Below are 23,569 nucleotides of genomic sequence, written 5' to 3'. Positions count from 1 at the left end.
AAATTAGTCAAACATAACTACATTGTGTACTCAGTAGTACATTCTCTCCTAATAAAATAGAGTTTTTTTTTCAAAGCACATTTTGTGTTATTCAGTTCTTCACTTCCATCCCCGATTGAACACATTGCTTTTGCTATCATTCTTCACATGTGTCCTCATGTAGTGTTTCCCCCCATAGACTTCAATCTTTTACATTCTGAGTGATACTACGCATTAAGGCCAATCATAAAGCTTTTCTGAACCGACATGTCACTGCAAGCACTTGTGGTGTGAATCTTTACGCAAGAAAAGGAGGGAAGACGGAAAGCGGGAGTCTGTAGTAAAAACATATGAGATAGGACCTGAGGAGAAACTACAGCTGGGGTTTCCATCTGTGGGGCAACACAAATGTCTGAGCTACTGGCACAAAACGTGATACATTCATAGCAAATGCTATTTGGCAATTAACACACTATTACGGTTTAGTACTGAGAAGATACCCTGTCAGATCTGCATGTAGGTTTACATGCATTTTTGTACGTACTAAACCTTGTTCCCTGAGATTTGGAAAACAATTAGACAATAAAAAATAAAAATCTTAAATGAGGTAGTATAAAACAGGAATGGCGGAGGCAGCTGCACACATACAAAAGTAAAAGCATACATGCAATAGTTTCAATACCATTAATCAATAATGGACAAAAATGGAAGAACTGGATCGACACCTCAGCAATGTCTGATGATCAACCAAACGATGCACAGGTGTTTTCCATCATTCACTCGACACACTGGGGGGGGGGAGGGGGGTACAGCGCTGTTACCATCCAAAAGAATCAGAGAGAAACAAATAAAGTTACAAAATGCGATGACAGTCAGAAGAAAGCCATCAGGAAGTTTCAAGTGTAATGCGACAGAAGTGGCCCGTCGCAAAACATAGGTATTAGTAGTTATTTATTAAATAGAATTTGTTTTGTTACCCTCAGGTAAACAGAGGTAGATAATAAGTGAAAAGGACTCCCAGTTCCCTTTCGCTCCAGTGATAAACTCTCTTAAATAATGTCACCAATGTCACATTTCTGACAGGGCTTTTTAAACATTCATGGTGGGTGAGATTTTCTTTTTTAAAAAAAAAACAAACAAACAAACAAAACAAACAAACATACAAATGAAGACAAAAGATAAAAAAAAAAAGTCATTCACTCATTTAGAAAAAGTCTTAAGAAAAACACATCGAACTACACTGCCAACATCGAATACTGATAATGGATCTCGTTGGCCTTCTGTCCAGTGCGTGCTGGACCAAAAGAAGAGGCGTCTGTTTCTCTCTCTCACACATTCAGCCGTCTGGTACATTCAACAGCAGGGGGCGTCTGCTTCTCTCAACCAATACTGTTTTGGCTCACGCGGTCTCATGTTTGTTTAATCAATGTAAAACCTTACCATTTCTTTAAAATCATTTTTCGGTGACCAATAAAAAAAAAACAAATAAAAAAAATCTAAGAATCTGATATCACATCTTTTTTGAGCTGCAGAGGTGCTGGTGCTAGGATTTGTTGTTGTTGGGACCGTCTTGCACACACACACACACACACACACACACACACACGCGCAAACACAACAGAGAGAGTCTCAGACACTTTCAGGTCCAGGCCCACACACTTGTAGAGGAGCTGCAGAGCTGCCCTGCACTTCCTGCTGACTCTTCTTCTCTACTGACTCCACCACTGACACCTTCACCTCAGTCAAACTCTGGCCGTCGGGGGTGTCCTCCCCCGTCAGGGAGGCAGGGCGGCTGCCCGAGCCCGACGACAGGTTGGTCATCTCTGTCTCGTCGTGAGAGTAACGGCCCGAGTCACCTGTTTCGTGGCTGCCCTCGCTGTTGGAGGATCCCTCCATGTCCCCAGGGCGCCAGAGCAGGGCCTGCATGCTGGTGGGCTGCTCCGAGGACATGGACAGCTCCGCTTTGAAGGTCAACATGGTTGTGCCAGGCTGGTAAGCTGCGTCACCGTGTTTCATATTCTAGAGGGCAAAGCAGAGAAAACGTTGAATCCATTTCTGGGCACACCTGTGTTGGGTGCCACTACTGACAAACTATGAAGATTTTTTTTCCCCCGACAACATTGGATAGAAATGATGAGTCCTGGTTTACCTGAACTATTTTACTGTCCTTTTTCAATGTACTGCCAAAGGAAAACCATTTCTCTTTCTTCTCAGTGGTTGGCTGAACAGGGCCGAGGCCATTGATGATGAGATTTGTTCCACCCTAAAAAGTAGAAAAGAAAATGTGAATGATAGGCTGTGGAATTGAGCCCTGTTATGGGTGTTTCACAAGTAGGCCAGTGACATGTAATTTGTCTTTTAAAATGACAAAAATGCAATATAATGTTACTTCTTGTTAAGTACCTTGGTGTCAATGAAATGGTTCTGACTCATCGTTGGCCCTGTGACATCAGCGTCGTCAGCTTGTCCCTCAGTGCCAGGTTGTCCTGCAGCTGAGGCCGACACGCTCGCTCTGTCTGCTTGAGTTTTAACAGCTGAAAACTCCCTGGAGTGAAAAGGACATCATGTCACGACACTCAAAGAGCAGAGAAAAGAAAAGAAAAAAAAAAGGCATTTTGGAACCCAGTAAGTACTGCAGCCTCTGATGTTTGATTACCTGTTTTTGCCCCTGCAGACAATTACGAACGCGCAGATAATGATGCAGATGAGCGCGATGCAGACTCCCACAGTGATGCCTGTCATCGACTTTTGGTCCAAATGGTAGAAGCCATCAGAAAAACCTGACACAGGTTCAAAGCAGAATGCAGCTCAGTATCCAAATGCCTCAAGATTGAGGCAGAAAGAGCCGCTGCGTAGTCTTAACTGACCTGTGGAGTATGTAGAGCCGGCAGAGAGTCGAGGGTCGCGGCCTGAGGAGCGGTCCGCTCGCATCGACAGCTCCACCACGTTAGAAAAAGGACCGCCGCCCACATTATTGGACGCAGAAACCTTCACCAAGTAAATGTGGCCCGGCTTTAGGTTCTCGAGCAGAGCCATGGTTGTGGTCCCTGTTGGAAGAAGACAACGCTGTGAGTCTTGCACTGGGGATTTTCTGCCAGTCCTGGTTTACTCGCAACCTAAAGACGATTGCGGCGAATATCCCTGCCAATAAACCTCAAGATCCCGAGGAGCTGCGTTAACAGCTTCACTTCTATCAACAGAGAGGTAGTGATGTTTCTGGTTTCAGTTTTCTGCTCTAACTGGTCTGCTCTGTTCTTCAGAGCACTTCTGCTGACTCTCAAAACCACATACTGTACATCTCCAGCTTAATACCTGACACAAATGACACTGCTGTTCCACAATGTTTTCAACTTGAATCTGAAAATTAATTTGTCCAATCCAAAAACACATTTGAAACAATCAATTTGAAACAGAAACACAATGAATAATTAATTTTTGATGCTACACACAGGAAGTACAAACTAGATGATGAAAGGTGGATGAAATGTCAAGACATTAAGCCCCCTAGAAAGTTGACACTCCTTAATTGATGCTGCAGTTTGAGGAAACTCTAAACAAACATATCAGTAAACAGATGAGTTGTGTTTTTATAACAAGTACCTCAACGCTTCACTGTGTAAAAGTCAATTTCACCCCTCGTGTTGTAATCGCATTAAGCCTTCACGACTGATCTTTAATCCAAGCACCACTCAGGGATCCCCATGAACAGAGACATGGATTAAAGCGTGAAACGACTTACTGATTTCCAATGTGTGTGTGTGTGTGTGTGTGTGTGTGTGTGTGTGTGTGTGTGTGTGTGTGTGTGTGTGTGTGTGAGTGACCTCTCCGCACACTCCTCACCTTCCCGATGCAGCACCTGCCATTTCCCAGCTATCCAGGCCTGTCTGGAGGCGTACAGGACCGTGTAATGTGTCACAGCTACATTGGGTTCGTCTGGTGGCTTCCACGAAACCAGCGCTGTGCCCACTTCAATCAGAGTCACCCTCACATTAGAAGGAGGCAGCGTGGGAGCTGGGGAGACGTGATGGACGTGACGCACAAGTTTTAATACCGTATGAAATGCACCAACAACAATACCACGCCTAAACCGAATTGTGAGGCCGGGGATGACGCTGATATTTTCGGTCTAAAGAGAAATGCTAATTACCTTCAGGTGAGGTGGTCTGATAGACCACAGGGCTCCAGGGGCTGGACAGCAGGTCGATGTGAAGGCGGATGGCAAACTCATATCTTGTGTTGGGCTCCAGATCTCGCACCAAAATGTTCTGCTCATTCCTGCAGACAAAAGCTTCAATCATCCAGAGCTCTCTAGGCTGGCTTCACATGCTTCACATGCTTTTTATTGCATCATCAACATCAAGTGAGGCAGTTTGTTTGTGATGGTTCATGACAAAACAGGTTTTAGAAACCTGTTTCTAATACAGGTTTGTAAAACCACTGTATTATAAACTGTCCAGCAGGTGGCGCCAGAGTGCACTGTGCTGAACCACAACTCAAAACAATATAAAGTGACCTAGGTCATCATTTAGGAACTGAACAAATTACAACAAATTATTGCTGTTAAATGTTGCAGAACTGTAACACTTAACGTGTACTCATAGTAAAGAAAAGCTCTTACGTCTGCAGGTAAAGCACCAGTGAAGCATTCTGCAGACCCACTGGGTTGCAGCGGACAGTGTAGTTGACAGCGTGGCTGGAGGTGAAGGCCGGCTGACTCCAGTGCAGAAAGACGGTGGTGGAACTGTTGGTCTTGGCGTACACGTTGTGTGGAGGAGGCGGAGGCGGCACGAGTCGATCTCTCACGGCTGGGTGATAACGGAGAGGGATATTATTCTTTTGAAGCAATTTTGGGACTGACATTAAGGCTCACTGAGAAACAGTCTTTTCCCGCTTATCCCTGAACTTACAGACACATCCAGGGGTGCTGATAGTTTGGTCAGCCTGGTAGCCATCTCCAACAGAGTTGTAAGCCAGAAGCTTGATGTGGTACTTCTTCCTGGGGTCTACATTGAAAGAAAAGAAAAAAAGAAAATATGAAAAAGGCAAAGACCATCAAGGTTTAAGAAAACATCTATTGAGATTTATTTTTGCTAGAACTTTGTATTCAAAAATGTTTGAGAATGCGGTTGTAAATTTACAAGGATGTAGTTTTAATTTGTTCTTATTATGAAGGAAGACCAGACTCTGCTATTGAAATGAAGACAACAGAGCATTTTAGACCATGTTTCACAAATGCACCAACTTCTGGCACATCAGCTATAAATCAGAATCAATAAATAATAAATAGCAAAAAACAATTGCCAGAAAAAAGAAAACGCTGAGTGTCATATTTTTGGTTAATTTTGCGAGCACAGCCCGAACACAATATTTGCACACAGGCAGATGATGTGACTCCTACAGCCAACAGGGGGCAGTAGTGATTCATTAAGGAGGCCTGCCATGTGTTGGTCAGCAAACAGTTGTGGTGTGGTGGGAACTGGAGGTGCAACAGATGCTGGGAGTCGTCCTTTGGTCAGTTTCTGAGGCGCTGAGGGCAGCAGGGCAGAAGAGCTCTGCCATACATCAAGCTGTCACCACTGCTCTTTTGATTGCAAATGCGTAGGAACCTTTTGCCAGGTCCCCCTCCCCCGGTCAGCGGTCGGTAGCCGCTACTATTCAGGTCCAGAATCTGGGGGTCAAATCGACCGACTGAGTCCCATGGGCAGGACATCGCTGACAGTACACAAGACTTGCAGTGACCCTGAAGACCCTGAGCTGAACAAAAGCCATCTGAGCCAGTGTCCCTCTTACCCGTGAAAGGATGATCAGCTGTAGGGTTCACATACAGTATAAATAACAAACATAACACACACTAAACCAACCCTCTTGGTGATCTTTTTAAAGGCTGCTGTCCTGGTGAGAGTTTATATGACTGAAGATTTATATTGTATGACTTTGTGTGAAAATATTTTTCGTTTTTGCACTTGAGAGCGAGTTTTGTCCCACTACAGAAAAAGTATGCATACGCAGAAAATTCAAAGGCTTGTTTTAGTCGAGGGGAAAGACAAGAGATCAAATTCGTGTCCATAAAGTTAAGGGACATTTTGAAGGGGAGGAGCTGAGCAACTTGCACCCCCCATGCAGCACCGAGGAGTTGGACTGCAGCCAGAATAGGGCCAGCAGGTCAGGCCGAGATTTAACTCTGAAAGAATCTGAGGTCACGGGTGGAGAATATGAGATGAGTCTTGTTTTGGTCAGGGATACTAGCAGAGTACAGCTTCACGGACAAATGGCACGATGAATATGAGTAAATAACAGCCACAAGTGAAACTTTGGCTCTGAAAGAACAATGAGCACATAGAGCTGAGTTTGCTTGGAAATACTGGCGGTTTGCTGCATTCAGTATATTCATCAAAATGGCCTTGTCGAAGTTACCTCCAGGTTCAGTCTAATGTGTGATGCTGCAGTGTCCGCCTCTAAAGAGAGGCACGCACAAAGTATGCACCTCTACTCAGCCCCATAGCACAATGGGCCTGCAATAATTATACGAGAGAGTAGCTCGGCAAGGGGCGGGGGGTTGACATCTGGGCCACGACCTTTGACACGGAATCTGGGCAAGCTAAATCCTGAAAAAGGAGGGGTTACAGGGCTCTTTTAGAAGGGGGAGGGTCAAGCGGAGGAAGTGAGTGGAAAAACAGGGGAGAGCAAAAATAAAATGGCACTTCATAGTTGCCAACCGGTGCATGTGGAGGATGAGGATGGTTCAGGCAGTGGCAGTGTTACAGATACTGAAAGCTATGACCCCGAAAATTGACATTAGGACTATTAACATTTATAATTATTTTAATAGCATAACAACTTAAATGTATTGTCCAGTTATCTATTGATAGAGGAAAAGACAAAAAAAATACACAGAAATTGTCCAATTGCTCAAAAAACAAAAACTGCACATTTAAAAGAAAAATACTACCCATCACAGAAAAAGTGTTTGTACTGCCAACGTGTGCTGACTATTCACTTCACTTATCGTTGACGTGGAACAACAGTTACAACATGTGCCTTTGAATGGATTATTCGCTATATTTTGTCATTGGAGAATTTAATGGAACGCAAAACATTTCCAAGATTTCCCGTCTGACAAAAATGTCACATGGCCTTTCCCCCTGATCATCATTCTGTTTGTATTACAGGGCATATTTGAGCCATTTGTGATCCCTCCCCACCGCCCTTTTTTTTTTTTTTTTTTACAGCCAAAATAGAGATCCTATTGGCCCCTGAGGTAGTCTTCTGGCCTGTGGAAGCCCCCCCAGGCTGAACAGGGGCCATAAATGTCAACTCCTGGCTCAAGCCTCACACGGGCATCTATCATCTCCTCCACCTCCCCTTCCTTCTCATCTCTTTTTGGGCCCCCGCTCAAACAAATCAACACACAGATGCACGCTGTCACACACAGCTTCGGCACAAGTGACTCCTTTGACTTAACTCCGCAGCACAAACAGAGTTTTTACACCGTGCGCGCATTGCCTTGTCATTCATCACGGGGAGGAAGGGGTGAAATGATGCCATGCGGCCCGAAGCTGTGAGATAAATCTACAGTGAAACACACAGCGCAGCCTGGTGCCAACAGGTATGAGAGGCATTCAAGCTCCGGCTGGGAGGACTGCATGTTCCTCTCGAGGGCCGAGCTTGAAAATACAAGTGGGGAAAGGTCACATCATCATGTCAGTTATACCCCACCGGAGCCTCTCGCACACATTCCTGCCTCTCAGGGTGCTCTCTCAATCATCTGAATTGTCATCAGTGATAATTTAACAGTGGGTTCAGAGGACATCCTGCTGCAGCTTAACACACAGCTGAATCAGCAGCATTGGCTTTTAGCCGTAGCCGGCCGTTGGAAAATCAATGCTATCAATGCAGAAAGGGATAGCTGACATGTATGACATCAATGGGATTACAGGAAATGTCATTAACTGCTCAAGCAGGCACAATTTAGGGGAGAGCGTCGAGATCAACATTCTTCATTTGGGTGCACATGAGGACGCGATACACCTCAATATACAAGAAGAAAAAACTGGTAAGCAGTACTTAATGGTAGGTAGTGTGAGAAATTCACACGTCAACAGCTTAACAAGCCTGGTTAGGTGTCTGTGCATGCAGCAAATGTTGTTATTTTTGGGGTTAATTGTTATCCTAAAAACAAAATACGCAGGAAAGAAGTGTTTGAAGTGAATTACAATTCATCCAAAACTTGTTCTGTCCTTCTTTCCTAACATGTAAAGTTGAATTATTTTTTTATCACTGTTGGAGCATGCACAGCCTCTTGAGTTTATTTCTCTCTGAAGGTGCATAAACCGCCACGAGAAAGAATTCCACAACTGATAGCGACCACAAAATACCAGCCCATTGTTTGGGCTGCAGCTTAGCTGGTAAGAGACTGCATTTCCTTTAACTCTTGGCTAATAAACCATCTTTGTGGTGTCCAAAGCCAAACACAATGGCAGTCTTTGATGTCAGCGCTCCTCCGGCAACACTGCTCACAGCGGTCATAAAACACATAATAAATCTGCCTCCACCTAGCAGCTTCCCCCGTCTCCTCAACACAGCCTTTTATCAAACAGAAACAAAAAAGTCATTTATTTTTTTTCTTGACCGCAACTCCATTTATATGCTTATAGTTTTTTGTTGTTGACCGGCTCGAGATCGATCAGCCAACCCTGATGGCATCTTTCTTCTTGTTGAGAGTTTAGAAGAAAAGACAAAGAATTTTCATTTTATCTCATCAATATAAAATGTTTTTAATTCAATTTCAATATGAACATTTTTTCAGGCGTCTGATTTTATATGAATTAAATTCTACCCTTAAGTGCTGTTAAAAGAATGGTGCAGTGTACTAGCACAAACAGAAGCATTCAATCAGGGTTTAGAACAGATTTCCTGTCCGCCGTATAATTTTGCCTCTGTTTAAAACACTGAACTAAATATTTCACAGATAATGCAGAAATTATTGTTAAGACCTTCACAAATGATAATTCCTCCTCATCTTTCCTCCTTTCTGATCCCACAGAGCACCGTGATTTACAAGTCAGCTGCTGACCACCTGGTTGACCCCCTCTGACCACAGATGGTCAGTTGTCCAGCACATTGGCCTGATCCCCCCTTTCCTCTCTAGAACAAAAAAGTCAAAATGAATGTGACCTAAAGGCCAGAGGAGCTGCGCTGGGCCACAAACCATTGGTGGCAGCTGCTCAAAGGAGGCACGCACACACACACACACACACACACACACACACACACACAGATACTCTGCGCAGAGGTTGAGAGGTCATCAAAGTGGGAGTGAGGCCGCTTTGCTTCAGAGAGTTTACTGCCTATCTGAACGTGGCAGGACTGAAAACTGATCATCGTTCATAAGCCGTCAATACTGTACATGCAAATGCTGGATTCAACCTGATGTGTCTGATCACTATTATTCCAATCATGTTAGTACAAGCACTGACTTTTTAACTGACTGCCAGGACACTGGCCTTTCATCGCTTTAGATTACACCCAATACCTAATATGAAGGCTTGAGTGAGATGTTGTTATTGCAAAAACAGAGAATAATGTGAAAACACCAGTACAATTTTTTTTTTCAGACGAGTTCCAAAGCAGAGGTGAAGCTCATCGTGACTGAAATGGAACTTACCGAGGCCGCTGATGCTGCGCTTGTTGTCGAAAGCACGCAGCTGAAGGGGGGCGCTCTCCGGCTGGGTCTCCTCGTGGTAGAAAAGTTTGTAGCCAAGCACACTGACGGAGTTCCTGGTCTCCAGTTGCCAGCGTGCTAAAATAGTGGTGCAGTTTAATGGCTCCAAGTGTAGGTCGGGCGCCAGAGGAACTTCAGAGGGAACAGAGAAAACACTTTCAATTAAAGATGTTCCAAAATACACACCAACATTTTAATAAAGTTATATGTGTGTGTGTATATATATATATATATATATATATATAAATATATATATATATATATATATATATATATATATATATATATATATATATATATATATATATATATATATAATGCATATATACTGTATATACATACAGTATATATATAAACGTATGTGTGTTTTTCGGAGAACAGGAAAACTGAAATGTCTTCACCAGGTTGCTCCCAGGATTTATGTGACCAACAGAGGAGGTTCCTGTCCGGGACTTTTCTTTGAAAAGTGAAACTCCCCTCTAACCAGCTGTTTCACACTAGATGCACACCAGAGAGGCCACCACACTGGTGAGAGGGGAGCATTTCACACATTTTCATTTTTGGAATGAGGGGAATGGAGTTTACCAACAAGGCAGGGGCTGCTACAGGGGTTTTAAACTATTTAATCTCTATTTAGTCAGAGGGCAGCGGAGATGTGCAGGGATAACAAATTCTCCCTTCCCCCACCTCAAACCTTCAGATACGGCCCTAAGTGGCCGTATAGTCTTTCCAATTCCCACCCAGAGGCTTGACTCTCTCACTTTATGACCCATGACTGAAACCCTTCCAATGTTCCTGACAGTGCAGGGCAAGGGTCACAGCATACTAAATGCAATGCATTAACAAGATTATTAGAGCAGATACTATTCTTAAATCTTTCTAATGATATTGACAGAGAGGTTAGTCAAAGTTTTTTTTTTTTGGGGGGGAAAGGTTCAAAATAGTTGGCAAAGCAGCAAAATGTCAAAGTAAAGTATTAAAAGATGCCTTGCTGAAAATAGATGTTGCTGTTCTATTTAGAAGCAAACTTGAATTTAAAAAAGATACTGGTCATTTTTTTCTGTTTTGTTGTTATTTTCTTTGATATATAAAGTCTTGGTCTTGTCTTGGTCTCGAACCTCAAATGTCTCGGTCTTGTTTCCATCTCGATACTCTCTAATCTTGATAATGTCTTCGTCTTGACTACAACACTACCTCTTAGTGTGGGCAATGTTATACGTGTTTGCACATTTGACATGGCAAAAAAAAAAAAGAATCTAGCGACCTCACTGCGACCTCATTAATGATGAGCACATCTCTTCTTCTGTATGTCGTTACCTCGAGCGCTGGATGCCTTTGGAGTGCGATGAGACGTCCAGGCAGACTGCTCCCCCCAGCCCACGCCGGTGGCAGCTGAGATGCGCAGCAGGTAGATGGTGTCGGGCTGCAGGTTCTCCAGCAGGTGCTGTGTTTTCTGTCCGGGGAGCTCCACCTGAGAGACTGTGCTCTCGGCGCTGGTGCGATAGTACAAGCGGTAGGCTGAGACTCTGCCGCGACTCAACTTGTCCGGGAGGGGTTGCCAGGACACCTGGATGTCCACTGGGCTGTGGCTGGTCAGGCTGAGCTCCGGGGCGCGGAGGGGAACTGCGAGTATGCGAGTGAAACAATTTGTTTGAGCAAAATGACTGTCATCTGCTGGCACTGACTTCTTCTTCTTCTTCTGCTTTTAGATTCTATGAGGCAAAGGTCTCTCTTATTTAGCAGGGTGGCTCACCATCTTCAAGCGTGTGCTGGAACACGTGGTCCGACATACGACTCGCTCCCATCGGCATGTAGGCCACAATGTAGAATGTGTAGTTACAAGCCGGCTCCAGGTCATCAATAATGTAGCGGGTTGTGTCGTTTCCTATGACGGCTTGGTATTCCTCATTGTTTAATCCTGGGAAAAAGCAGTGATGAGAGAGTTTTGATTTAAAACCATAAAAAAAAAAGAGCCACAAACACAACGGAACGAGGACGCATGCGGTTTCTTAAATATTTAGTAAACACTTTGGCTATTTTTTTGTAACATTTCCTCTAATAAAAAAATATTTAATTAGGGCAATAAAACAAGTTAAGAAGAGCTGTATTGTGGGAAGTGGGGGTGATTTTTGACGTTCTAAATAAGGTGCTTGAAGAGAAAGTAAAAAGCTTCGTATGTAGCCTGAAATCTTTTTTAAAAGTTTGAAATAGTCTTCGTTCCTTTCTGAATAACACCCCCTGGCCCTGTACACTCTTTCAGGACAGGGGCTAATTAATTCCTCCTTTTTAGTAGAGCCTCTATTTAGGGCCTACTCTTACTGCGGCCCCAGAGGCAGAATGTATTGTATGATTTTCTGTCAATGTCATTGAAGAGTCATTCTCTACGCCAGTTGCTGTGTGTCATTTAAAATAAATTTGGCACTGACATTCCCTGAGAGAATGAGGTGAATGTATTCAACCTGTTTATTTTATTCTGACCTCCTCGTTCTCGACAAACCCCAGCAGTTGCTCCTTTATCTGTCTCCTCAATTCTCTATGTCGAATCTCAATAGAAGTCAGTGGCATTATCATGAAGTGCAGCAAGTGAATGAACAAGCTGATTTCCCCCCCCACCCCCCCACCCCCATTGACATGTTGCATTGCTGAATGCCACTCTTCTTGTCAAGAGAAAGAGTTCCCAGGCAGCCTGAATGGCACATTTATAATCCTTGCCCTGTATGTGAATAGTTAGTTCCACCTGCAGCGTCCAACTTCAACAGCCAGAAGGAAGCGACCTACAGGAAGCGCCACAGTTCTTGCTTTAACTGAAGAAGCTTGTCTTTGTTCTCTCACTCTCTGCCCACCAACGCAGCGTGGACAATGCACAGAATATCTCCTGTAATGTACGTTCTGGGGAGCGCATTTTAAATTTTGAGGAGCTTTACAAATTTCTCTCCACTTTAAAACGGTAAAACGTCGATGGCGATGATGTCAATTCAACTGGCATTGGCTTAGCTCTGCTGAAGGAATGCAATACTTCATCTGTATTTTAAGTAACATTTACATATATGTTGTATATACGTGTGTGTGTGTAGATACTAACAAATATGTTTTCCAAATAAAATCATGATATTGTTCCTGCTCTGGTCTGTCTCTTGCCACTCACCCTCAGCTTTCATGTAGTGCACTGAGTAGGCGATGACTTTGTCTGAGTTAAACAGAGGCCTCTCCCAGGACAGGAGGATGGCGGAGCTCGACACCGTGTCAGCCAGGATGTTTCTGGGAGCGCTGGGCCGGTCCTCGGACATGACCACGATCAGCCTGGCCATGGAGAGGACCGAGCCCAGCTCGTTCTCGGCTTGGCACTGATAGATGGCGTCGTCCTCAGGGGTGATCTGGTTGATGACCAGTTTGCTGTGGCACACAGACATGCATGGATGAATGGTTTGTACTCTTTGTACACTTAAATGATGCAAAAAATAATAATATAGGGAAACTAACAAAAAAAAAATGCCATTTGTACTTCCGTCTGTCGCGCCCTCCAGTATGTAAGTGGTGAATTATTCATTTAGACAATTTTAAATTGTAAAGTGAAGCATTTTATGGACAAAATATACTAAACGCCTTGAAAGAAGCTGTGTGTCAGAACTGAGGCTATAAATAAAAGTCAAATACCTGTTGTACATCTTGATGCGTCCGTTGGATTTAACCTTCTCTCCATTCTTCAGCCAGGTGACTTGAGGTGTGGGCACTCCCTCAGCCTGACACACGAAGCGAGCCGTGCCGGCGCGCGGTCGGGTCAAACTCTCAGGCCATTCGACCAAGGAGGGAGGAGCTTTAAAGAAAACATCGTTCAGGTGTTATACATTTCAGTTTCGCAATGTTCAGCGCATTCCCAGCCAAACCGCAGCACCTCTTTACCTAACACAGTGACATTGGCTGAAGCTACGGTGTAGTTGCGCGTGCCAGGGGTGGTGGCCCTGCACATGTAGACTCCTCCGTGCTTGCGCTGGATGTCCATGATGATGAGGTTGCCGTTTCCCAACACTTGGGTGTTGTAAACGTCGATAGACTTGCTGTCGGCTCGGCTCCAGGAGATGATGGGCCTGGGATAGCCGGTGGCCATGCACTCCAGGATGGCGGTCTGGTGCAGCGGCACCGAGCTGTTCTGCGGCGCTGTGATGATGCGGGGCCTCTGTGGACGCAGGGGGCCGGGGGCTGCAGGAGGGGAAAGACAGAGATGAAATTTGAGAGAACGACTCGTGGTATTTCTTCATGTGTGAAAGAGTCTTTCAAAGAAAAAAAAAAAAAAGAACCACACTGAAGTTTCAAAAGTTGAAGGTTCAGCATGTAAAATGTTTAAGGAAACCCGCCTGACAGCATGTTTTGTATTTACAGCACTGGACCTTGTAAAGCCTCTGAACAAACCTGGGGTGACGGTGAGGGTGGCCTCGTTGCTGCGGCGGCGGCTCGCAATGTTGGTGGCGATACAACGGTAATTTCCTGCATCTGAGTGCTGCACTCCATGAATCTGTAGCACACCACTGGGCAGGACTGTGATTCTGTGACGGTAAAGAGCAACAGTCAAAGAAAAGTAACTATCAGGATACTCTGATGTAACAGCACATTGGCATTGTTCCCTGCTAAGACCTTCTGCAAACTTGACCAAAAGTCTGTTTATAAGCTATTATAACTGTGCTGCTATTGTCAGTTCACGTGGCAGGACCAAGTGTGCGACAGTAATGACAATTCGTATAGATTTGGAGTTATGTTAAAAACAATGGAGTGTATTACCTTTCAGTGGCGAGAGGTAACGTGACCCGATTGAACTCCCAGGTGATGATTGGAGGGGGCTGCGCGCTGATTTTACAGGATAACCTGGCAATGGAGCCCTGTGTCACCACCACCGACACAGGCTGGATTGTAAAAGAGGAGATGCCTGCAGGAGAACAAGACACCAGCGTCACAACACAAGGGTCTATTGCTGTTAACTGTTCTTACAAACTTTTATTTATTTATCACGATGTTGAATGATTTCAGTTTAAATGACACTCCAGGCTATACACTGATTTCACATCAAAGAAAATAATTACAGGTACTACCCAGAAAATTAGAATATCCTGAAAAGGTTGTTGTATTTCTGCAATTCAACTTAAAAGGTGAATTTGACATATTATATAAATGAATAATATGCAAATCAATATATTTCAAGTTTTTATTTCTTTGGATATTGCTGATCAGGTCTTGCAGCTTAAAAAAAAAACCCTCAAATTTTATAATAATTTTCTCAGTTTGTGGGTTTGTGGTTTTAATAAGCTGAAAATCTTAATCAGCAAAGTTACAACAAGGAACTGCTTGAGATATCAGTTTGCGTGTAATGGCTCAATAAAACGTGTTGGTTTCATCTTTTATGTTAAATGTCAAATTTTTCCGGTCGTACCTGTATATCCCTGGATAGGATATGACATTTTGAGGCAATGACATTATCCTCAACTTTCAGTCACATGGTGGACTTATAATACAGTAGAGTACCTCAATGCAACAGGAAGTAGCACAAACATAACATACAGTCAGTACACTGATACTGACGGACACACAAAACTGTCTTATTCAGTAAACATGTGGCAAAGCCTGCTCGTGTTTTTGTCCATTCCACGTCATCTCTGAGATAAAGCCGGAGAGAGCGCCCTCCCCTCGGGGCATCTCTTTGTTGTTGGACCTGGTGTTGGATTTCACTCCACGTGTTGCTGAAATCTCACATTCACAATCCAATACCAAAGCATGTTAGACACCGACAGCATGGTTAATGTGGCTGGCTGTGGAATGGGCCCACGACTCCCTAACTATGTCTTTCTAGGGTCTTTCGCCGCCTGTCACATGTTGATGTATTTCAGACATCCATCCGCCTCTGTCAGGAAAGAGAGATGCCTATTACGCAAAGCAAGAGACCTGCTGAGTGCGGCAGGAAGCTGATGATTGGAGTGGAACAGCTACATCCTGCCTGGGGTTGGGTTTCTCTGCAAGTGAGCTGTTGTCAGCCACCAACTGAGCACCAAGCAATTGAGGCCCAATGTGAATGACAATGAGGGCTTTTTACAGTGACGCTTTTCCGAACTTTTTTTTTTTTTTTAAAATACACCTTTAATCAAATAATAATCAAAGGTTTTTGTGATGAGTCCTCCTCAAAAAACATTGTCGTACTTTCATCTTCTGAGTAAAAAAAAACAAGACTACCCTGAGGTCACTCATTTAGAACCAAACAATCAATTGCACTGCTCTTCATGGTAAAAAAAAAACAAAAAAACAAAAGAAGAAAAACAATATCTTAAAGAAAAACACACAGAACACTAACATGGTCCTCATTGCCAGAGCTACAGCAAATCATCCAAAGCACACAGACAGACAAATCAATATCCAGCACAGGATTTTTTCAACACATTTGAACGACTATCGGCCAGTAGGTAATTGACCAAAACACCCACTGCGACGCCCTTTAGCCTGCTGCAGCCACATGCTGAGCTCCTTCTGCTGCAGTGAGTGCTTCAACAAAGAAAAAGCATCAATGAGCATCAATGTTTGTCTTCACCAAACCAAAAGGTCATATCAAAATACCATATCTTTTTTTTTTTTTTTCAGCAAAAACAGACCACAGCTTGCTGAAGTGGACCAATTCTGTTGAGAAGAGTGTTGTGGGAACCCCTCTGTAGTAAAACACAGACATGATGGGCAGCTGTATGTCAGCTAGAGGCCAGGTGTTAAGGTGCTAAACAGCGGGAGCACCCTGAAAACAGAAAACACTTAATGAATTATGACTATTATGACTTTTACCCATCCGGCTTGTAAAGAGAGCTGTCAATGTGACACGCATTGATTTACTGTCATGAATAACCATTTGGAGGACAGTCGGTATAACATTCCTGCTTGCTTTGTCTCCGACTACGCTGGGTACCCCAGTACACAACTCTTCTAAAGCAAAGACATGCATGAGAAAATCAGTCACAGCTATCAGCTCCTTATCAATTAATCAAACGTGTCCTCTCAGCTCCAGTGTGGTTGTTTAACGTCCCGGAGCCTCGACCAAACCCCCTCCGTTAACTCAGGCTCTTCGCAGGAATGCCATTAATGTGCTTAAGTGACATGGCTGCAGGGTGAAAGATGAGCCGCTGCCATGCTCCTCCTCACAATGCCACTTCCATTTAGTCAAACCACGCTGGATTGAGACACAGCAGGATAATCAGTGATTATTGATAAACTATTAAAGCAAAGGTAGAGAATCTATAGCCGCTGGAAAACCTTCAGCACTGTGAAAGGCACTCAGAGCTGGAAATAGATTGCTGACCATATTCTCTGGGCCATTACTTCGGTCCAAAGAGGATCTGCTGTGGTCAGGAAATAATGAAGGCAAATTATGCTTTGTTACAAAAATCTAAATGAAGTCTTTGAGCCATAGACTTAAACTCAATGTTTTAGGTTTGCAGTATGTGCGTATGTGCGTATGTGTGTATGTGTTCTGCCAGTGTCAGTACTGATGATCTGTTATTTCCAGCTGTTTGATTCTGACCTTGACAGATTCTGATTAACACCCACCTTTGACTGAACATCCAAACGAGCAAAGCACCAGAAGTTTATAAAACAGCTTTATGATCAATCTGGCCTTCTGCATGTGTATCATTTGTCCCAAACGCAGCAAAGATACTTACTCAGGATGTCCAGTCTCACCTCAAGTGGCCAAAACACGCACAAATCTGTGCACGTGTCTAACTTATTGCCCACAGTAGTGTCTCTCTCCAGCCTAAATCAAACCTGAGGTGCAAAAAGCGTGAGTTTTTTTTTCAGCTCAAATGAGACACGCTTGATGATGGCAGCAGCTCAACTAACTGAAGGTCAATTAGCAGGTCAGGCTTGAACAAAGGATCTCTTACAAGTACCAGAAATCTGACATTATCACTCACACAACCTGGTTACTATGGCCAGCTTCTCATCCTCCCATTCGTGCTTGTCACTTCAAGTTCATGCATGTGTTCGTATTGGACACAGATTTTTGAAAATCATTATTTTCTACTTGATAACGTATTTACACCCATGGAAAAATATAATTGCATTCATTAATAAACTTTAAATGATGCAACTCAAAATGTAACTGAAAATAACACTGCACTAGCTTAAAGCTATTCGGACATATGTACAGAATAGATACATCCCTGAATGCTAATCCAAGTACAGCAGTGGTAGACTCAAAGAAAAGCCTGCATAGGAGGGCTTGCTGGACTCAGGAGTTGCAAGCTCGAGGTGCTCTTTGGATGGGAACTGCAAGGCACTCTCATTGAAAAGCTTGAAACAAACAGAGTCTGTGAGGAAGTCAGGCGATGTCCGTCATATCACCCAGCAAACCATAAAGACGATGCCACTCAACCTCACTCCCGCCCCCAGCCCGGGTCATCTTTTATGGCAGACATTAAAATTGATTATTTCCCCCAATTCTGAAGGGTGCATGCAAAATTCATAGCCTTCAGCTAAAGAACCCCGCCGTGATTGGTTGGCTTGCGTAACACTAAAAAGTTTATATTCACCATCATACCCATCCTCCCGTGAACTGCATGTAGAAAGACATTAACCAGTGAAGCCACATCTTATTCCACAACTCTGGCCGGAATCACAGGCTATTTACCAAAGAGATGAGTATATTTACAATGACAAATGGACCTCAAAACCATTATTAAATGGCAGTGGGGGGTTGGGAATGGGGGTTGGGGGAGCGGGGGGGCGGGGGGGTGGACTGATAAGCCGATAGAAGAATAATGCCGAGCTGAAAAGGCACACATTATCAATCACTGCAGCCTGGCAGATGTGTGGCCGCTGCTAAACACAGGCTGAGGGACGGCCGAGCGACCGCTGGCACGGTTCAACAAAGAATACTAGCCCTGATCCGCTGACCCCTTTGAGCCACAGAGCAGGCAGAGGAGGGCAGTGTTGGTGGGAGCAAAGCTCCCCTCCTCCAACTGCTTATCTCCGCCACAACTTTTCCAATCGCCCTGCAGCAAAGCCCACACTCGCCCCAAACAGTGGCTTCATTGTCTCTATATCGCAACTTGCTCTTCAAGAAGTTTATCTCTAAAATAACTACACAACTACATTCAACATTGTGCGAAACATTGCAGTGGAAAGTTAGATAAATGTTCTAGCTACGCGTGTACAGATATGTCAGACGTGGACAAACAACTGTAGCGCTAATGATAACTACTGCAGCAGCAGCAGCAGTGGCTGATAAAAACAACTGAGCATCCAGAGTCATTGTGGGAAAGATTTAAGTGCTGCGCTGTCTCACCGCCGTCCATCTATTGAACAATTTGGAGGAACCTTTGACCCCTGGGCCTGCAGTTCAGGGAAGCCATGGTAACCTTTCGTGGCCAGCAGAGGAGAAAAACAAGATTCCATGCTTTGAGTTGTCACACTTATGGCCAACTGATTCATTTGCACTGCCGCTCACACTGAGCACGGTTTGCATCGGTCCTATTGGAGTTTGTGATTGTGCCAGGCCAGCGCACGTCACAGGCATTCTTTGGTGACTTAAAATATTGTGGTAGCTGTAACCTGAATGTTTCAAGACGATAAAGTAAGATTTACTTTATAACCAGAGGTTTCACATTAATTGAAACATTCACGATTAATACAATATCTCTTTCTTATGTACAACAACACGTTTTTATCCAATATTTTTTGCGTTAACTGTGCATAAAGACAAAGATCAGATTATAAATCTGTATAGCAATTTTTCTATTGTGTTGTGAGAACTGGATTAGAACTGTTCTAACAGGTGGTTTATAATGGATCTATACGATGCAAAGCTGCTTCATTGGTGACATCATAGACTTTATTGTAATGCACTCTGCACATCTTTAAAGCATTTCGCATAAGGCACGGTGTCTGCAATTATAGCAGTGACACCGACAACTAGTTCCTGGCTTTGTGGCTTTTCTATTTATCATGAAGAACGGCCTATACTTACACTTGTAACATACACAAACTGGAATCCATGATTACCATTAACATGCCGGACGTTTTAAGTTTTATTTTTATACCCTGTGTTGCTCAGGTCAAGAAGAAGAGCCAATTTAGGATGGCGTCTCTACCAAAATCCCCATCAATCACATGCTGGGGCTTAAGTGTGGCATTCTTTTTGATCAAGGCCAAATCCCTTCTTACCTTCCTGACACAATGTTTAATTTTACCCCCCCCCCATCACCATGACACTTTTGAAAGAGCAACCAGTGTCATATTTCATAAAGAACAAAACAGCATCGGCATGTGGTTGAAGGACATCACCATCGCCCATTGCCAACTCACTTATTATAAACTGCACAATGGAAAAGTAAATGTTTGCTTGAGTGGTAAGGGCCCATATGCAACAGTGTTTGTCATCGGCATTATCGCATCACACATGTTTTGACATCTGTTATTAAGGCTGCTAATCGGGTTATATCTTTTACCTGCCCAGTGTTTCTGCAGCTGAAGGAAATCAAGAACAAACAACCACATGCTGTCTAAATATCTAAGACAGTCACCAAAGACCCCGTCTAAAATTGTGTCTGAAAGCTGTGCAAGAGTTTAGCACACGGAAAGTGTTCCTGACCTCATAATGACTGAAGACCTAACAGTTTTCTTGATGACGTGTAGTTGATGCTAAAAGGGCTGCATCCAGCACTAAGGGAAGAAACACTCCGATAGAAAATCATGATAGGAGTCTTCACTGAGCTGCATCGGGTCTGAATGGGTTCATGACTTTAATCTGATTTACTGAGCCTTGAATCTATTCAATCAAAGTGTCAACGTGGGATTAATTCCTGCTCTTTGACATTTACAATCACTCACAAACAGCGTTTTGGGGGAGGATGGCATGGAGAAAAGAGGGGGGAGTCAAAGTGAAAAGATTTTCACCCTTTCACCCAAGTAGCTAGGCAGAGAACAATTGTGTGGAAAGCCTCCAGCCCCTGCTGACCCGGTGAGACCCGCAATAAAGTTTGGTCATTTAGACACTCGGTGTAGGCTGGTTGTACTGGGAAACGGCACTTCACATCTGTGAGAGCGTGCAAATGTGTGTGTGCGCACGCCACTTGCAACAAATCTCGCTGCTCCCTCTGCGTCCTTCGACAAAGCATTTCCCAGATATGTGCAAACTTTATGAGCTTCCAGGTAGACCCTCCAGCAGGGTTTGAATGCCAACTTAAAACAAACGTGTAAAACATCATGGGACTTTTATTTTAAATCAACTTTAGACTTCAAACTATAAAGTAGCTCCACAACTTTAACACAACACAATATATCAGGCTACAAAACTAAAGACCCAAAAAGAAAGGAGTAGAACTTGCAAACACTGCAAACACTGGTGCAAAAATTAAGTCCAGCAATTACGCATTTATCCTGCGCTCTTATTTAACTTACACTAAATTTACTAATAACCTATACTTTTGTTTCAGTGTTTAGTTTACCGCCACAAAAAAAAACTTTTGTGGAGGTAAAGGTGCACATTTTGGCATCAGTGACACTCCCAGTGGGGTAACAGTGTTAAAATGCACGCAGCAGGAGTGCTACAGCCAAACTCACGGCCCCTGGTGTAGATAGTGGGGGTGTGCGAGGTCCCAAAAGACCAAGCCTGCCTGAAGCTCTTCCACTCCCCCTGCTTAAAATATGAGGCAGACTCGCACAGCATTGGAGGAGAAAGCATTCCGAAAGAACAATTCCTCAAGGGTGCAATAACATGAAAGTCCCGGCCTGTGAATAGGGGTCATCTGCTCTTTGCATTGGTGAGCTGGTATCCTGGACAGCTCCTAACCTTTAGATCAGGAGCTCCTTCATTTACACACCAATAGGTGTATTCTCCTTCGAAATGGCATTTTGTTTGAGCTCTGGGGTTTGAACACTTTTTTCCTCCCTGTTTCTCAATTAAGCCACCCTAAATGCAACACTGGGCAGTAGGCTAAACAAACAACACTGTCCAGCTCGATTCCCAATTTTAAAAGAACCAAGCATGATTGGTGCAGAACTTACATTTGAATGCAGAATTCAAAACAGATTTCCACCCCGCAACTATTGCACGACGATGGAAGCAAACCGTCAGAAAACATCCAAGCTGATACGTTTCTTGTAAGACACTTACTTGCGATTGTCAGACGGGCTTTCTGGCTCAGGATTGCACCATATCTGTTCTGAGCGAGGCACTGATAGAGCCCCTCATCTGATTTGTCTCCTCTTCTGCTCTCCACCTCTGATATATACAGCGAGCCATTGGAGAGCAGGTACACCCTCTCGCTCTCCACCACGCTCACGCCGTTCTTGAGCCATCGCACGTCGATGGGCGACTCTCCGTGAGCCTGACAGTCCAAGATAACAGAGTCCCTCCGCATGACCGTGACATCACGCGGCTCCTTGATGAAAAACAACTCGCTAAAGCATAAGACCCCTGGGTAGAGAAAAAAGGAGAAAACATTGGATAAATTGACCAGCACCAAATTTTTTTTTTTTTATTTTTTTTTTTACATCCACTGTGTTCTGTCTACGCTTGTGTTTCTGTTATTGGCACCACACAGATATAAACATAGCATCAAAAATATCTCCCCAGTTTCATCTGACACATCTGAGAGGGCCGCAGGTTTGTGGCCAACTGTACAATACAGTAATGACACACAGCTTCCGGTCTTCCCTCCTGCTGCTCCACTTTAATCCAATTACTTACAGCTCATAAAGTCACCAGCTGAAGGGGAAACACTAGATCCTATTAGTTCTGTTTAGTTTGAACAGAAACCCAGCGTGGTGATCACGAAAGCTGAGAGACTTTAGTGATGTCGTGCCTAACAACTCAACATGAGCAAACCTTTCTTGTTTATAAGCTCAAACAATCTGCCAATAATTTTTGATTTATTTCATACAGCACTCTAATTTACAGAACATACTCTAAACCGCGATATGACCAATACATTAGGAACCAACAAACACATATTTATTGTATGGCATTTTCACCAACAACAATAAATTAGTGCTTGTGCACTATAAAGGTGACAGCATATAACATAACAGCTACAGCAGAGTGAAACTAGTGTTGAAGAGACACGGCACAAATGCTGACTTTAACTAGCTTAAACCTAATTTAGGCTAGGTAAAGTTAAGCTTTTAGTTTTCTATTAGCTTAAACCAAAAACATCTTGCTATGTAAACAAGTGAGTTAAAGTGTGAGCAAACGTGTTACAAAAGAGGCATTTAATGTCCATTTGCCTGGACATACATATACATATTTCGGCTAATAAATGCCTACGATTAAAAACTCAAGTTATACGATTTTGTTAAAAAGAAAAAAAGAAAAAAGTTGTGAGGGTTTTGCGCTTGGCTCGAGTCGGAGCGACGGAGCTTTAAACCAGCAGCCAGTCATGAGTTGAAGCGCCGAGCTCGCGTGCGATGTTCGAACATTGTGTCATAGCCCTGCCGGAACTAAATAAATAAATAAATAAAATAACCTTCTTACCTGAGATTGGGAGAAGCGCGGCAAACAACAGCACGCGCTGATGGAACTTGTTTTTAACAGGCGCCATTTACGTGAGTTGTCCGAGCATGTTCGCCACTCGGCTGGAGCTGCTTCCTCCACATGGACTGGCTGGGTTCTGACCAGGAGCTGTGCCGAGGGGAGCGGAGGGAGCTCAGTTTCCCTCCTCCGGGACGGGACGGGACGGGACATCGATCACGTTGGTGGCTGGGGTGGGGGTGACTGGAACAGGTGCAGCGCCACCTACAGTTGATGGAGGGGATGGCCACGGAGACCAGCGACAATCTCGACTTTCCACACGATTGAATGAAAACGGAAGTGTTCGGTTTTTCTTCGCGACTCTTGTCAGTGTTAATGTG

At 43.9% G+C, this 23,569-nt stretch overlaps 1 protein-coding gene across 1 annotated transcript; it reads right to left on the bottom strand.

Moving 5' to 3' along the window:
- Positions 1-1,113: 1,113 nt before the first annotated feature.
- On the bottom strand, positions 1,114-23,352 carry prtga (protogenin homolog a (Gallus gallus)). Its single transcript, XM_076049306.1, has 19 exons — positions 23,193-23,352; positions 21,834-22,136; positions 14,474-14,618; positions 14,108-14,241; positions 13,601-13,897; positions 13,355-13,514; positions 12,846-13,093; positions 11,454-11,618; positions 11,018-11,323; positions 9,644-9,832; positions 4,887-4,982; positions 4,598-4,784; positions 4,127-4,254; positions 3,820-3,990; positions 2,847-3,026; positions 2,636-2,759; positions 2,383-2,524; positions 2,129-2,242; positions 1,114-1,998 (listed from the first exon to the last, which is right to left on the bottom strand). The coding sequence occupies exons 1-19, from the start codon at positions 23,257-23,259 to the stop codon at positions 1,609-1,611; spliced, it is 3,546 nt and encodes a 1,181-aa protein (XP_075905421.1). The 5' UTR covers positions 23,260-23,352; the 3' UTR covers positions 1,114-1,608.
- Between the last annotated feature and the right edge of the window lie 217 nt (positions 23,353-23,569).

This window comes from Nelusetta ayraudi, unplaced genomic scaffold (assembly GCF_046127955.1).
Source record: "Nelusetta ayraudi isolate G7.1 ecotype Tasmania unplaced genomic scaffold, CSIRO-AGI_Nayr_v1 ptg000005l, whole genome shotgun sequence".
Lineage (NCBI taxonomy): Eukaryota > Metazoa > Chordata > Actinopteri > Tetraodontiformes > Monacanthidae > Nelusetta > Nelusetta ayraudi.
Note: the sequence above shows the minus strand (reverse complement) of the source record. Positions and strands in the feature narration are given on the sequence as shown.